Raw genomic sequence first — 16,247 nt, 5'->3', positions numbered from 1 at the left:
ATGGACCTGGTCATGGCTTCACAGCTCTTCGCCGATTGGCTGGTGCACGGTCTACACCTTCCAGGGTTCTTGCAAAACTGTCTAGTGTATTCTGATTCCTGACCTAGTCACTAGAGAAAAATGGCACTAGGTGGAGCCAGCCTGGCTAGTATTCTTCACTCACTAGCGGAAAAACTTGTTCCGTAGCCACAGCTGCCCTGAAGCAGACTGGCTGAAGAAAGACTGTCAACCTACACGATCTATTCCACCAACCAGGTGATCCAAACCAAAACCTGAGCCCAGGATCGGACTGGGACCAAAAAACGGCCCTGGATTTTTACCCTAAAAATCGCCCCAATAGGCCCCACGGTCGGACGGCCTACTCGCACTGTCATGTGCAAATACAGACAAGCTGAGTGCAAACAGACCATTTTAAAATCACATGGTGGAGTACCATCGTACTGTACCAACTGTACTGAATACTGTAGATATACAGAACAGTGTCTCCCAGAACACTTTGCACGTAGGTCTCTCTTAGGTCAGCAGATCAGCTGCTATTGGCTCTATTCACTCATCTCACCTCAAAAGACATTTGGAAGCATGCGGATGAAGACTTCCAGCGTAGTTACCGACAATGGGCATGTGATAAAACCCTGGATTCAGCAGCAGTGTCTTCACAACCTGCCAAAGCTTTCCATGAGACATGGGACTCTAATCCTATTTACATGTCACTCACAGGCAGCTGGTTTTAATTGTTGATCCGCCAAACAGAATGGAACCCTACAATGACACTGTTTATTTTTATTTTTTTTATTAAGTTAGACAAATTATAATACATAAATTAAAAAGATATTTTATAAAAGGAAAAAAGAAAGAATACAATGACATCTTGATGAAGAGACCAGGTCATTTTCACAGTTTTCAGAGTTTCAGAGTTTCAGTTTCAGAAATAATATCGCCAACAGAGCCCAAAGGAAGTGTGCATCCACAAACACCTTCAAGTTTTGTGATGTAAGTGTGAACAGAGACTGTTGTCTTGCTTAAGACTAAACACATGCTTTGTGGGGACCATGTCTTTTCTGTTTCTGTTTTCTAAAAAAAAAACTTAAAAAATAACAATAACATATGAAAAAAATAAATAAATGTTTTAAAATTGCTGCTTGTTGCTTTTACTTGCTAAAACTTGTCTCGTATTGTTTCTATGTTTTCATAGTTTTTTTTCTGTTTTGACTGTGATTGCTGTTAGTCTATTCTGTTTTGGCCCAGCTGTAATGTGCTTTAAATACAGTTGGGATGGTATGATAAGAAACCATCGAACCACGCTCAAACCACTCAACCACTATGCTTTTTTTTTCTGACAGATTTAGAAAACTTCTCCATCCTTTTTTAAACCTTTTTTTTTTTTTTTTTTTTTAACTGAGTAGGCGAGATGTTTGTGTGTCTTGCTTTTTCCAATTAGGTACTAAACTGCTTCAGAAATCTATTTAAAATGGTTTGAACAAGTTTTGTAAGGATGCAAGTGCCTTATTTTACACATTACAATGGTCAAATCCACCTTTATTTTGTGATTTACGAATAATGTCTATTGACTTAAGGTCGTGAAGGTTTGTGACTTTTAAAATATGGGTCCACAGACAAAAAGTTTGGGAAACACTGTACAAGACTGAATGGACAACACTGTCATAATGTGTTGACGGATCATGTTCATGGGTGCAAGGTCCTACACTGATGTAAATAAACTTCTCCTGTGTAAAAGCTGGTTTATAGCTCTGAATCAAATCTATACAGATGTGCTGCACAGATCTTGCCAGCCTGGCATCACCTAGTGCCTCCGCTCAGTCAAGTAATTTCAAGTCTTTAAACCAAAAAAGTACCAAATATATCTTAGATTTTTGCAATTTATATACATTTTACCCCAAATTGTATTTAAAAAGTCATGTTGTATTTATATAAGAACTGTAGAAATGCAATTTTTTCCTTTTTAAATGTCTTGACAAGAGCTTAGTGTGAATCACTATGGTCAGAATGGAAAGAATTAAGATTTAAAAGTGCTAAATAACAGTTATTTCGTCATGTAGTCTGCAATGAAATGGAACAATCATGTTCTATGCAGTTCCCTCTGTTTTACTGTACTGTACTGTATATTACTTTAGTACATTTAAGGATATCATCTCACAGTACTAGCCAGGCTGGCATCACGTAGTGCTTCAGTGCTCAATTTCATTTCTCTCTGACAACTAGGTCAGGAATCAAAATACAATAGACGGTTTGCAAAAATCCCGGAAGTGCAAGTCTGGGCATCAGCCAATCAGCGAAGAGTCATATATTCAGTGTTAGTGATTCCCGAGATCGAGGAACAAAGAAAATGTTGGTGAATTTCATGAAGGGGAAAGATGTTATTGCCCTTCTTCCTACGGGATTTGGGAAAAGCTTAATATACCAGTTAGCGCCGTTAGCGGCACATTACATACGTGACTACCAAATAGCAGCGATTGGTTAAATAAGAAAGTACCCCCTACTGTTGAGCGAACAAATTCTAACACTGCGAGGTCAGATGGTTTCTGTTCATAGAAACCATCTGAATCAGGCTACGAGATTATAACATACATCAGAAAATACGGTAATATGGGCACTTTAACTTTAAGTACTTTTTTATTTTATTTAATAAGGATATGTATATAATGCATATATGAAAAGTACAAACACACACACATACATAAACAATAGTCTAGTCGTGATCTAGAAGTATTCTGTTTTGGCATCTGTAAAATGTTAAACCTCAGGACTATCTATTTAAAAACGCTATTTAAAACTGTGATCTTTCTCTAATCTCCTTTCTCATCTTCGTGTACGGACTTGCGCCGGCCCCCCGTTCCTCTGCTACAGTATATTAGGTTACACAGTAGAAGGTGACCACCCACACAATGGCAACATGGCATGGGGAGCGGTGCGGTAGACGTGCCCGCCCGGGGATGAGTGATGTTTTGTGGATGGTTTGCCTTAGACACAGCGTCTTTCTCTCACCTCCAATAAACCAGCTCACATGCACCAGAGCGTAGGATCCTCTCACTGTCACGACTCGACTGGTCTGTTCAAGCTGTGGAACCTCACCGAAACCTTATATAGTAGTGTGTAAACATCTCGTAGTGTGTGTGGGTTTCATTAAAGGTGCACTATTTCCACAGTATGGCATTAAAGGGCAGTGTGCAAGATTTTGATTTTATAGTTTATAAACATGACCTAGACTTAGACAAACTTTAATGATCCACAAGAGACATTTTTTGGATACTGTAGCTCACACTATGTCCCTCCCACTGATATGGTATCCTCAAATGTACTACAGTAATATACAGTACAATGCAGTAAAACAGAAAGAACTACATAGAACATGATCTTTCCATTTCAGTGCAGACTACATGACAAAATAACTGTTATTAAGCACTTTTAAATCTTAATTCTTTCTATTCTTGAAATATTCCATGACTTTTTACAATTTAATTTAAAAGTCATATAAATTGCAGAAATCTAATCTATAATTGGTCAAAGCAGACAACTTGGACTTGAGCTGGACTTATGGGCCAGTGACTCGAGACTCAACTTGGACTTTCTTGTCTTTGACTTGGGACCAGGGGTGAACTGGCAATCTATACGTTCTGGAAAAGTCCAGGAATTCCATTGTGGACCGATTTGTATGGAAAACTCTAGGGCCATTTTTTGGTTGGTCCCAGTCAGTCTCTGCTTGGGACTTGACTTGGACTTCAGGTCAACAACTTGAGACTTACTTGAGATTCACAAAACAACGACTTGGTCCCATCTATGCTATTCACGCTCACTGGAAGACGTTGGACAACATGCAAATTATAAAACCATGGATTCAGCAGCAGCGTCTCCACAACCTGCCAAAGCTTTTCATGGGGGACATTACCCATGTCACTTACAGCAGCTGCCGAACATAACGGAACGCTACAATGGCATCTTTTTTAAATTAGACAAATTATAATGCCCAAATGAATTCATAAAAGGAAAAAAGAAAGGATACAATGATATCTAGATGAAGAAAACCGTGACATTTTCCCAGATTTTCTTAGTATCACCAGCAGAGCCCAAACGAAGTCGTCGTCCGCATGTTTCCAAACGTCTTCAAGTTTTGTGATATAAAGAGTAAAAAATATAAATGGTAATAATAAATTCTAAATTAGTTGCAGAAATAGCACGAGACTGGTGTCAAATAAGGCATAATTATATAAATGTAAATGTACAAGTAAAAAGATGATAAAATATATAAATTAAGTAATAAAAATATATCTCTACCTTGTCCCTAGAGACAAGATAGACATATTCCAATGAAACATAGCTTTTACTGGTACAAAAACATTGGACATAATTGCCAAGATGATTATGTTATAATTTGGTGTTTTTGTCAGGACAATTATCAGAAAGCAGAATGAGCCTCACATGACTCTCTCATTTATGTTGCCAGTTTCAACGCTGAAATCCAGTTGGTTTAAACCTAAAATGTCTCTCTGAACTGAATGATCACTACCTAAACACTACCTGCAGCCGGTCATGAATCTCCTCTGTTTCCACAGATCTGACTGATAACTTGGTGGCAGCATTCACTTTTAGGCTACATTCAGACTGCAGGGCTTAACGCTCAATTCGGATTTTTTTGTGAAATCTGATGTTTTTAGCGAGGTCGTTCACAGTTCCAATTAAATGTGACTTGTATGTGATCTTCAGTGTGAACATTAAATGGCCCAAAAGTGTTCCGCATGCTCACTGGAGGTCACGACGACGTCAACTGCAACGAGCGTGCTCTGTGTTTACGGAAGTTGTCCAAACATGGACACGAGCATTGAGCACCTGGAGATTTTGAAGATCCTCTCATACCGGAGCCAGAACATGAACAACTTACTTGTTTTAAGGAAGAGATTGAGAAGGAGAAGGACGAGGTGTTTGGCTGTGGCATTTTGTGGGACAGCGGCAGCAACGTCCGTTGAAAGGAACGTGTGGATGTGGAGACGGAGCCAAGAGTGGTGAGTGGTGATGTGCTTCACTTCAGTGACGCAGAGTTCATTAACAATTTTCGCCTACTTCAGAGCAGAATAGTGACGTTTGTGACTTGTTGATAACGTGTAGGTCGAATGACTGCGCTTTGGCCGTTCAGACTGAAGTCGCATGTCAAAAGATCAGATATGTATCGGTTTCAGGAGCACATATCCAAGTGGCCTGGGTCGCATTTGAAAAAATCGGATCTGTGTCGTTCAGACTGTCATTAAAAGATCAGATACAGGTCACATAGAGGCCAAAAAATCAGATTTGGGTCACTTCAGGTTGCAGTCTGAACGTAGCCTTAGTCTCAATAAACAGAGAGAGTAAAATGCCATACATCTCTCTCCATGGAGACAAGCAGTTAGTGGAACTTCCACCAGAAAAGTTACAAAGTGGAGCTTTTAAATACAGCTTAATTTAGTCCACGTTCAAAACACTTGCCCCTCAATGATATACTGTATGACATGTGGTGACAAGTGGCCATACCGTCTTGTCAAAGCCTGATCCCATCAGATCTCAGACGCTCAGCAGGACCAGGCCTGGTTAATACTTGGATGGGAGACTGCTGGGAGAATCAGGTGCCACAATGGGGCGCCAGTTACTAAAACTGTCCTGTTGTTGTGTCCTTAGGCAAGACACTTCACCCACATTGCCTAGTATGAAAATGGTGTGTGAGTGTTGGTGGTGGTTGGAGCTCTGTAAAGTGTCTTTGTGACAAATGTCTATGAAAAGCTCTATGTAAATAAAAACTTACTTACTTACTTACTGATCTTTGAAGCTCCTTAGAGTTTTTTAAGTTCATACACCTGCCCTCTGCGAGCTTTTTGCTAATGTTCATAAGTTTAGCTAAATTGAATCTTTACATTTTGGTTGTTTTATAGCTCAGAAATACCTAGAAAAACAGGCATTCTGACTGTGAGCAGGGTTGCCTCTCCGCAGACCTGACCTGTAACTTGGTCTGGTTTGGTCTCCATGAAGAAACGTTTAACACCACACTGTGAAACCTTCTAGACAAAATAATAACATTTCCACAGGGAGAAAAACATTTGACGGACCCTCTATCAAAAAAGTCACACAAGGCACCTTTAAATTTCATAACAAAAAGCTTCCTTAGCACAGGTAAAAAATCATCAAATGCACACGAGAACCTCACAGCATTCCCGTTTTTTACATTTTTTTTCTCTCGGATGTGCATTGCTCCTGGACAGCCTTCTGGACTGCAGCGTTTAGAGGCAGATTTGCACTGAAATCCTTTGACTGTTGTGCTTCCAGTGAAATGTCCCGCAGCGTGGAGCAGCAGCAGTGTGAAGTCCTGCCAACTCAAACGCTTCTACGGAGGTCTCTTATTTTGAAAGGGCTTTTACCGTATATGTGGTAAAAGGCACAGCCCGCATGCATTTGATCCTGTATTACTCTGTCTATAAGTAGCAGTGATTTACATGTTCAAATAAGAGGCCTGGATGTGGAAATGTCACGGGTACGTAGATTACACATGCGATATCTTTACCGTGGCTCTCGTGGTTATGTAAATGAGAATGAATGAATGTATGGACCATTGAAGTTTAATTTGTAATATGGATGTTATGGCCGTGTGATCAAAGCTGGCTCTTTTAAATCGACTTAAAAAACATTCTAGAAAGGGTAAAAATGGCGTTACTGCAAAAAGAAAAAGAGTCTTTGGGCAAGGTTCTTCATAACTTTGTCTGTAGAAACATGATTGCACGTATTATTTTGATTGAAACCTAATCGTACGGTGTGGTCTCGTCGAATTCGCCCACAAACCCGCCTCTCAGCTCTGACCAGTGGATTCGCAGGGTCAGACAGGGCTCTGAAATCTGTCTCAGGAGAGTTTGTAATGCAGTAGCTCATGACCGTTTAGGCAGTTCCCAGTTTTTCAGTGGAGTCGGTCCAAACTGTGCCTGGGATCCAAACTGGAGCTCTGTGTATATTCTATAAACAAAGCAGTTTAGATCGGGGCCAAAAAAGCCAGTGCCCGTCCACTTACTGTCTGAATCGGATCCAGGCCTGAATCATTGCCTGCATGTTTGAACCTCATCATCGAAGGTATGTAAGAGTGTAGTTAAAGGGCCACTAAACACCAAAATCACTTTTTTTTCCTGCTGATTCACTGCGTAAATGAGTCTAAAATAGAAATGCATCTCTATCCCTGGAATTATTTTGGCATTTTAGTGCATATTTGTTAAAAATCTGACAGAAAACATGTCTGTAACGGCCTCTTTAGGATCAACTACGGTCAGTACATTTGCATTTTCGGGTTGGACTAACGGCCGCCCATGAGTCAGATGCTCGGTTATTACGTGACGACCGCAGTCACTGGTGTCTACGGGTGGTACACGAGGAGCCCCTCTCAGCCCTGCCCAGCAACGCCAGTCACTGCGATATCCTGCCATGTCTGGAGAAAAAGAAACGGCGTGATCTGAGCACAAATGTCTGCTCTGTTTCAAAGTCCGGAGCATTTTGGATTGTTGTGGCTGTCAGTCGACTGTCAATCATCACCCCAGAGTCTGCCACACACCCACTGTCCACAACCCACTGGACAACGCCCACTCTGGAGGATTTTTCAGATTTGGCTTAGGGGCGAAGTAATTGTCCCACTAAGGAATTTTAAATATTCCGCAGAAATATTTTCAAGCCCTCAAATTCAACAGTCAAAATTCAGATTGTAAAATTTGCAGCAAAAAAAGGAATTGATTTAAAGTGATCCGATCTGATTTAGTAACAAGGAGGAATTGGTGCAGTGAACTGATCTGATTTATCAGAATTAGCCTCATCAGCAATTCATTTCTTTTATTTAAGTCAGAGGTTTCAAACTCAAATGAGGGCCAAAATCAAAAACTGGGACTAAGTCGTGGGCCAAACTAAATATTTACTGACAAATTTCAACATCTGCAAGTTTTCTTTTCTTTTGAGATATGTAATGTTAAACCTTTTCTTGTTAAAATAAATGTTTAATAGTAGTTTTGCTTAAACATTGAATCCCGAACAAGCAAAATATAAAATAATAACAAAATTTTAAATAAATAATGTCTCTATAATCTGTAGCCAGCGGCCAGCTCTAATACATGTTTGATATGATCTCGCGGGTCAAATATAATTATATCGAAGGGCCAAATTTGGCCCCTGGGCCTGAGTTTGACATGTCTGATTTAAGTGTAAACACTGGTCAGTATGAAACAAACTTTCCTCTTCCTCCTCAGTCACATAATCGATTGCTTCTGCCTTGGCATTTTGGATCTTTGTTGTGAAATTTTTTCACTCTGAATTATACACTCTAGATTTTGACTGTTAAATTTGAGGTCTTGAAAATATTTGTGCTGAATTATTATATTTAAAAGGTAAATTTTTTCTATTCTGAATTTGAAATCTTTTGAAAAAGTATACTTAAAATTTCAGTGACTAAAATTCTGAATAAAAATAATTCAAACATCTTTCAAAAATTCAAAGTAAAGAAAGAAATTCAGCGGTTCAACGGATCAAATTATCTTCCATGTTCAGTCGTCTACTTGCATGAACCGTGTTTAGTATCCACAGTACGTATTCTGAAACTCTAGTGTGATTCATGTATTCACCAGTATTGTCCCACCGTTCCTTTTCGTTTTTATTTTAACGACTGCATCTCTATAGCTCTTTGGTGTGTACGTGTGTGTTGCGTTGTCGTACCTGATGACCGGTCTCCGCAGATGGCACAGATGTGTTTGGTGAGGGACAGGGCGGTGCTGGAGGGCTGGGCCGGGACCTTCATCACTCCGTTGAGACCCAGAGGCGGCTTTATGTCCTCGGAGCTGCTCACCGAGTTCATGGGCGAATTCAACTGGAACATCAGCACGTGCAAAAAACAACACAGACTGGTCACTACTACTGTATGGACAACAACAACAAAAAAACACAACAACTTGACTTTACAGCAGATTACTGGGATAACAAAGAAAATATGCCTGGCCTGGTGTCCTGTTTTGTAACATTTTTGGTGGGGGTCTGTCTCCAGCTGGTTTCCATGGAGCTTTGTCTGACATGTTCCATAGTATGACAATAGACTTATATATCTCTTATCTATATCTAGACTTGTTTTAGTTTCTTGTACCGCTAAAACAATAAATGCAAGGTAGGTAGATACCATATTTTTCGGACTATAAGTCACACTTTTTTTCATGGTTTGGGTGGTCCTGCAACTTATACTCCAGTACTTATATGTTAAAATTTTCACACTGACAGCCGCGAGATGCTCTAGGCTTGTGTACTCCTGTACCACTGTCACTTCACACTCTACTGCACATGTCGGCTGCAGAAGAAAGAGAAAGAGCCACTGTCCTTTCTGGTCAGTCAATCGCACCATTACTTCTGTATCACTGACAAGTTAACATTTAAACAAACATAAAGACAACTGAAACCATCCTGTCGGGATTCAGAAAGACCGGAATAATTCTAACTGGAACTGATGTTGAGTTTGAAGAGGAAGTGGCGCACCGTTTACCTCCGGAGGTCATGGAGTTGCTCAGAAGTGACACTGAGGATGAAGAATTGAATGGATTTAGTGATTTGGAGTGAGATGGAGAGTTTGTTAAACTTGTTCTGTTCTGTTGTTTATGTTATAGTTTATCTGAAGAACTGTTCATATGTGACGTTAACAGTCTGTTGTTCTCTGTTCTATTGTTATTACTAGAACTTGCCTGTCAAGATAAAATGTTGGTCTCTGGTCTCTGATTTTATAAAATAAATTTCCCCCAATTTCATTATGCATTTTTTGGCTGGTGTGACTTATATTCTGGAGCGACTTTGCATTGCAGGTGAAGCTATAACATCTCCATGGAGACAAGGAAGTGGTGGAAGCCCCAAGTATTTAAATATATAGAAAACATGTTGCGCATCTCCTTTTGAACACATTTTATAAACAATTCTCAAAGTACTACAGACAGTTGATTTCAGAAAAAACTGTTCACTTTTCTCCATGTCTAGAATGTTTCACAGTATGGCATTAAACCTTTCTATCTTCACGAAGACCAAACCAGACCAAATTACAGGTCAGATCTGTGGAAAGGCGACCCCGCTCACAGTCAGAATACCTGTTTTTGTAGGTGTTTCTGAGCTATAAAACCACCTGTAAATGAATACATGTAAAGCAAAGATGTTTAATGTCATACTGCGGAACATTCCAGGTATAACCAAAATAACCACGTGCTTAAAAACGACAACATCAACATTTCAGTCTCATTTCACACTCTCACACTACAGCTGGTCCACACTTGTAGCAGGAGTAGCAGTCGTAGCTAAATCTGCCGTCTTTGGGGAAAACCTCTCCACTCCTCCCTCATCTTCTCAGATCCAAATCTAGCACAGCGGGACCCTGGACTACTCCACCCCGACTTCTATTTTATTCATGCCCTCTCTCCCAAATGGTCCTACGCCAGCAAAAAATAGACTTCACATTTTGACAGAACAGCAGAATAAAACGCAAAACATAATCTCCACAATCTTTTAAAAATAGCTTCGAGAAAACTTGCAATGACCTCTTCTTCCCTTTTGCTAAATGCGATGAGCTAAAGGCTAATTATGCTAACTAGCGACTTGCTGTTTTTTTTTTTTTTTTTTTTTTTTTTTTAATGATAATCGTTTCAGGGCAGGGTTTAAATGATCCTGAATTTCTAAATGTAAAATTGATGGTAGAAACTTGGGCCGGGGGCAGTCTGCTGTGATTGGTCATTCAAAGTGATGAAGTTTAGGAACAAGTTACTCTTAAAGCGTAGCGTTCAGCTCCAGTCAAATGAAGCTCATTGAGGCTCGCGGCTACAGGGGTGAATCTGAAGCCAGTTCCAGGAATAGTAATTTATTTACAGACAATATATTAAAAAAAACCCAAAACAAAAACATGTAGAGTGGGTTAATACGAACATTTTAAGACCAAAATTGTAGCCAGTCGATGGAGCCAGAAGTGCCTCCATGCTAACAGGTTAGTTATGTCCATTTATACCGTCTAATCTCTACAGGAATCCAGACCTGGGCATTGTACAGCTCCCGGGCCACATACTAGAATGATTCATCAGACGGCTTCACTTTGTAGAAACTGTCTGACCTCGCAGCGTTAGAATTCGTTCGCTTGACGGTAGGCAGGTACTTTTTCTTATTTAACTGATCGCTGCTACTTGGTCGTGACGTATGTAATGTGGCAAATCCCGTAGGAAGAAGGGCAATAATGTCTTTCTCCTTGATGAAATTCACCAAACATTCTCTTTGTTCCTGCTTTAAATCCTCGATCTCGGGAATCGTTGACAACACAGAATGTATGGCTTTGTCTACATCCATCTCGACCGCTTTGTTTACTGTTGTGCTGTATCACAAAAGGGACCCAGTCATGGTGTCACAGCTCTACGTTGATTGGCCGGTGTGCAGTCTACAACTTCCGGGGTTCTTGCAAACTGTCTAGTGTATTCTGACCTCGTCGCTGGAGAGAAATGAAATTGAGCGGAGGCACTAGGTGGCGCCAGCCTGAATAGCCACATACAGTTTTGGTTGACTCTGACCGGCCAGTTTAAGCTCATTTGGAATATTTTATAATTTTACCTCATGTATGGACTCAAGCTGCATTGCTTTTATTTTAAAGGTGTTTTTTTAATGACATTTTCGTAAGGCAACCTACATTGCTTAGTCAAAACATAAACTCTTACCAGTCTTACCAGCTCGTCAAAACAATGTTATTTACTGCCTTTTATAAAGAAATACAATTAATATTATGCAGAACTTGAGTTAAGCATTTTTGCACATTATTTTCTGTTTCTCATGTGGCCCCATGGAAAAAATAATTGTCCAACCCTGCAGTAATCTATACAGTTAGGCTTAGGGAAATAATTAAAGAAGACTTACTGTGCTTGTGTCTGCTTTATTGTTATAATCTATGGCACCCGTGGATCATTATGCTTCAAGATGGACATTTTAAATCACATTATTTATCTAAAACAACTTAATAAAAAACACAAATCTGCTGACTTTCGTGTTAGAAAACAAATTTAAGCTGACATTGATGAGACTTTTTTTTTTCATTTGTACCAAAATGACAATGAGACACTGCTGAATCTTACATGTATCACCGATTAGGAAAATAAAATTGGAGAACGCAGTAAGTACAGAGCAGTGGACGTGAACCAGTGGTGGTAAAAATGAGGGTTTGATTGGAGCAGTGATGTCTTGAATACAGGAGAATAAAGATGACTTAAACACGCAAGAATTATGCTAAATACAATTTGGAGAGGGTCAGTGAGAACTGCAACTATAACATGGTTAAACTCTCTGAAAAGCAGATAATCTCTATAATTGTATAATCGCTCTGCTTTAAGGTTTTGGTTAGGAAAAGTTATGGATTAGTTGTCATCTACCCACCTAATCTTACCTAAAATAAAGTATAAAATCGTAAAAATATAACATTATAAGTGTGTTTATTGCTACACAGGCTAACACATTACCATGGCAACCAAAACTACATCTAACCATATACAATGTGGAGAGGAACACGAGCTAGACAAGCCATTAGCAAGCATCTCCACTATGATCGAAAATGGATGCTTGAAAGCACTCAACATACGGAGAGCAGACTGTGCACGAACTTCTGTCAGCCAAGTGTGGGTCAGCATTTTATTTGGTCTCGGTCTTGTTGTTTATTTATGTTTCAATTGATTTATTTACAGTATTTTGTGGAATAATTCTAGTTTTATTTAACAAATAGCGTTGTGCTAATTCAGTCTTCAGCTTGATTTAATCTTGAAGGTGTAGAGTGTAGGCCGAACTTGTCATTCACGCATGTTTATCCAGAGGTGTCGCTACCATTAGGCAAAAGTAGGCGGCCACATAGGGTCCCCAAATCTGGAGGGGTCCCCAGTCAATTACCCTCAGTGACCAAGGCCTCAGAGCAATTTTATATATTTATTTATCTATTTATTTAATTAATGAGACATGGACAGAGCACAATTTACATTAACCTTAACAAGGGAGATGCATTGTAACAGGTTGTAGCACCAGTGGCCCTGGGCAGGTTAAGTGATTGATTGATTTTCTCTCAATATGACATCAATTCACTTTGTAGAAACCGTCTGACCTCGCAGTGTTAGAAATCATTTGCTCGATGGTAGGCGGGTACTTTTTATCATTTAACCAGTCACTGCTATTTGGTCATGACGTATGTAATATACCACTAACGGGGCTAACTGGTATATTAAGCTTTTCCCAAATCCTGTAGGAAGAAGGGAAATAATGTCTTTCCCCTTGATGAAATTCACCAAACATTCTCTTTGTTCCGGCTTTAAATCCTCGATCTACGGAATCGTTGCCAACACAGAATATATGGCTCTTCGCTGATTGGCTGGTGCCCGAACTCGCACTTCCAGAGTTCTCGCAAACCGTCTAGTGTATTCCAATTCCTGACCTAGTCGCTGGAGAAAAATGAAATAGAGTGGAGACACTAGGTGGCTGGCTAGTTGGTGATGGAGATGGTATCCTCAAATGTGCTACAGTAATATACAGTACATTACAGTAAAACAGGGAACTGCATAGAACATGATTGTTCCATTTCAGTGCAGACTACATGACGAAATAACTGTTATTTAGCACTTTTAAATCTTAATTCTTTCTATTCGGACCATAATGATTCGCACTAAGCTCTTGACAAGACATTTAAAAAGGAAGAAATTGCCTTTCTACAATTCTTATATAAATACAACATGACTTTTTAAATACAATTTGGGTTAAAATGTATATAAATTGCAAAAATCTAGGCTATATTTGGTACTTTTTTGGTACAAAGCAGTTTGATTAAAGCAGACGACTTGGACTTGACTTGGACTTATGAGCCAGTGACTCAAGACTGGACATGGATTTGCCTGTATTTGACTTGGGACTTGACTCGGACTTGAAACTTACTTGAGACTTGCAAAATAACGACATGGTCCCACCTCTGTAAAATACCATACAGTCTGAAACATACTAACCAAAAACAACCAAATCTCCACGAAGACAAACGGGCGACTCTACCAAAACACGTATTTGTGTCAATAAAAACACAGACAGATCGATAAGTAAAACACTGTGGAACATTCCAGGCAAAGCAATAACAGTTTCATGAGACAAGTCCAGATCCTCCAAAAAACGTACAAAGAGACCCTTTTAGGTGAAAAATAGAAATAAAAGAGCAGTAAATGTGAGTGTTTTGTAGCTCAGTGAGGCCGTAGAATAATAGAGTAGAGTAAGTAGATGTCATGAGCAGAGCAGACAACAGTGGAGCCTTGTTCTAGTTGTGAACAGGAGCTCAGCTGTGTTTGGACCAACCTGACACTGTACATTATGAGATCCTGCACATACAACGCACACACACACATACACGTTCTCTCTCTCTCTTTCCTTTCAACGCCTCTTTCTTTTAACCATCTCTCTCTCTTTCCCTCTCTCTGGGAAGAGACGGTGCCAAATATCGAACCGATAATTGGGAAACCCCTCTGACATGACTGAAACTAATAGATCTTCCATCACTACTATCTATCCTTCTCTTTCTGCTCTCTCTCCTTTGGACTCTCACTTATGTTTCCTCCTCCTCTTTCCTTAACTCACTCTCTCTGTCTCTTGCTTTCCCCTCTTTCTCCATGTCTCTCTCTTTTCTTTCCTCTCTCTCCTTTGCTCTCTCTTTGTTTTCTCTCTCCTTTGCTCACTCTCTCTTTCTTACCCTCTCTTTCTCCTTTTCTCTCTCTCCTTCTTTCCTCTCTCTCCTTTGCTTACTCTCTGTATCTTTCTTTCCCCCTTCTCTCTCCTTTGCTCTCTCTTTTTTTCTTTCCTCTCTCTCCTTTACTCACACTCTTGCTCTTTCTTTCCCCTCTTTTTCTCCTTTGCTCTCTCTCTCTTTCTTGCTTTCTTCTCCCTCCTTTCTCTCCTTTACTCTCTCTCTCTCTCTCTCTTTCTTTCCCCTCTCGTTCTCCTTTGCTCTCCCTGTCTTTTCTTTCCTTTGTTCACTCTCTCTGTTCTTTCTTTCCCTTCTCTTTCTCCTTTTTTCTCTCTTTTCTTTCCTCTCTCCTTTGCTCACCCTCTCTGTCTCTTTCTTTCCCCTCTCTTTCTCCTTTGCTCTCCCTCTCAGTTTTTTTCTCCCTCCTTTGCTTACTCTCTGTCTTTCTTTCCCCTCTCTCTCCTTTTTCTCACTCTCTTTCTTTGTTTATTCTCTCTCAGTTGCTCAATGTTTGTCTCTTTCTTTCTCCTTGTTCTTCTTTTTCTCTCTCTCTTCTTTCCCATCTCTCTCCTTTGCTCACTCTCTCTGTCACTTTTTTCCCCTCTCTTTCTCATTTGCTCTCTCTCTCTCTTTTTCTGTCTTTCCTCTCTCTCCTTTGCTTACTCTCTGTATCTTTCTTTCCCCACTCTCTCTCCTTTGCTCTCTCTTTTTGCTTTCCTCTCTCTCCTTTACTCACACTCTCGCTCTTTCTTTCCCCTCTCATTCTCCTTTGCTCTCTCTTTCTTTTCTTTCCTTTGCTCTCCCTCTCTGTTTTTTTCTCCCTCCTTTGCTTACTCTGTCTTTCTTTCCCCTCTCTCTCCTTTTTCTCACTCTCTTTCTTTGTTTATTCTCTCTCAGTTGCTCAATGTTTGTCTCTTTCTTTCTCCTTGTTCTTCTTTTTCTCTCTCTCTTCTTTCCCATCTCTCTCCTTTGCTCACTCTCTCTGTCACTTTTTTCCCCTCTCTTTCTCATTTGCTCTCTCTCCTTTGCTCTTTCTCTTTATTCCTTTTTCTCCTCTATCTTTATATGTTTCCTCTTTCCTTACTCTCTCTCTCTCTCTTTCTCCTCTCCCATACCTCCTTCTCTTCTTCCAATAGTCTCTCTCTCCCTCCCTCCCTCGCTCCTCTTCCCTCGTCCACTTCAGAGCACATATGTAGAGTACATGTGAGTGCACACACACACACACACACACACACACACACACACACACACACACACACACACACACACACACACACGCACACGCACACACACACACACACAGCTCTGATTACATGTGCTGCTTGTTTCATGTCAGTGCATCATTAGCACAGACTCCATCATGAGGACACAGACATCACAGCACAGAACACGGACAGCAGCACACCTAAAGACGGAAAATATCTGGGAAATATCTGGAAATGATTTGGGAAATATCTGGGAGATATCTGGAAAATATCTGGAAATTATATGAGAAAGATATCGG

At 40.1% G+C, this 16,247-nt stretch overlaps 1 protein-coding gene across 7 annotated transcripts in view; it reads right to left on the bottom strand.

The window, feature by feature from the left end:
- rxraa (retinoid X receptor, alpha a) overlaps positions 1 to 16,247 on the bottom strand; it is a 361,198-nt gene that overhangs the window by 77,606 nt on the left and 267,345 nt on the right. For 4 of the 7 annotated variants that reach the window (XM_055154228.1, XM_055154231.1, XM_055154230.1 and 1 more), the window contains one exon: positions 8,713 to 8,873. In XM_055154228.1, coding sequence (XP_055010203.1) covers positions 8,713 to 8,873 — 161 coding nt within the window. The remainder of the gene's footprint in view (positions 1 to 8,712; positions 8,874 to 16,247) is intronic. The other 3 variants (XM_055154229.1, XM_055154232.1, XM_020938191.2) reach the window with 1 other exon arrangement.

Source organism: Boleophthalmus pectinirostris, unplaced genomic scaffold (assembly GCF_026225935.1).
Source record: "Boleophthalmus pectinirostris isolate CB_2022bp ecotype Guang Dong unplaced genomic scaffold, ASM2622593v1 HiC_scaffold_18, whole genome shotgun sequence".
Lineage (NCBI taxonomy): Eukaryota > Metazoa > Chordata > Actinopteri > Gobiiformes > Gobiidae > Boleophthalmus > Boleophthalmus pectinirostris.
The sequence above is the reverse complement of the archived record's forward strand: the minus strand, read 5'-3'. Positions and strand labels throughout refer to the sequence as shown.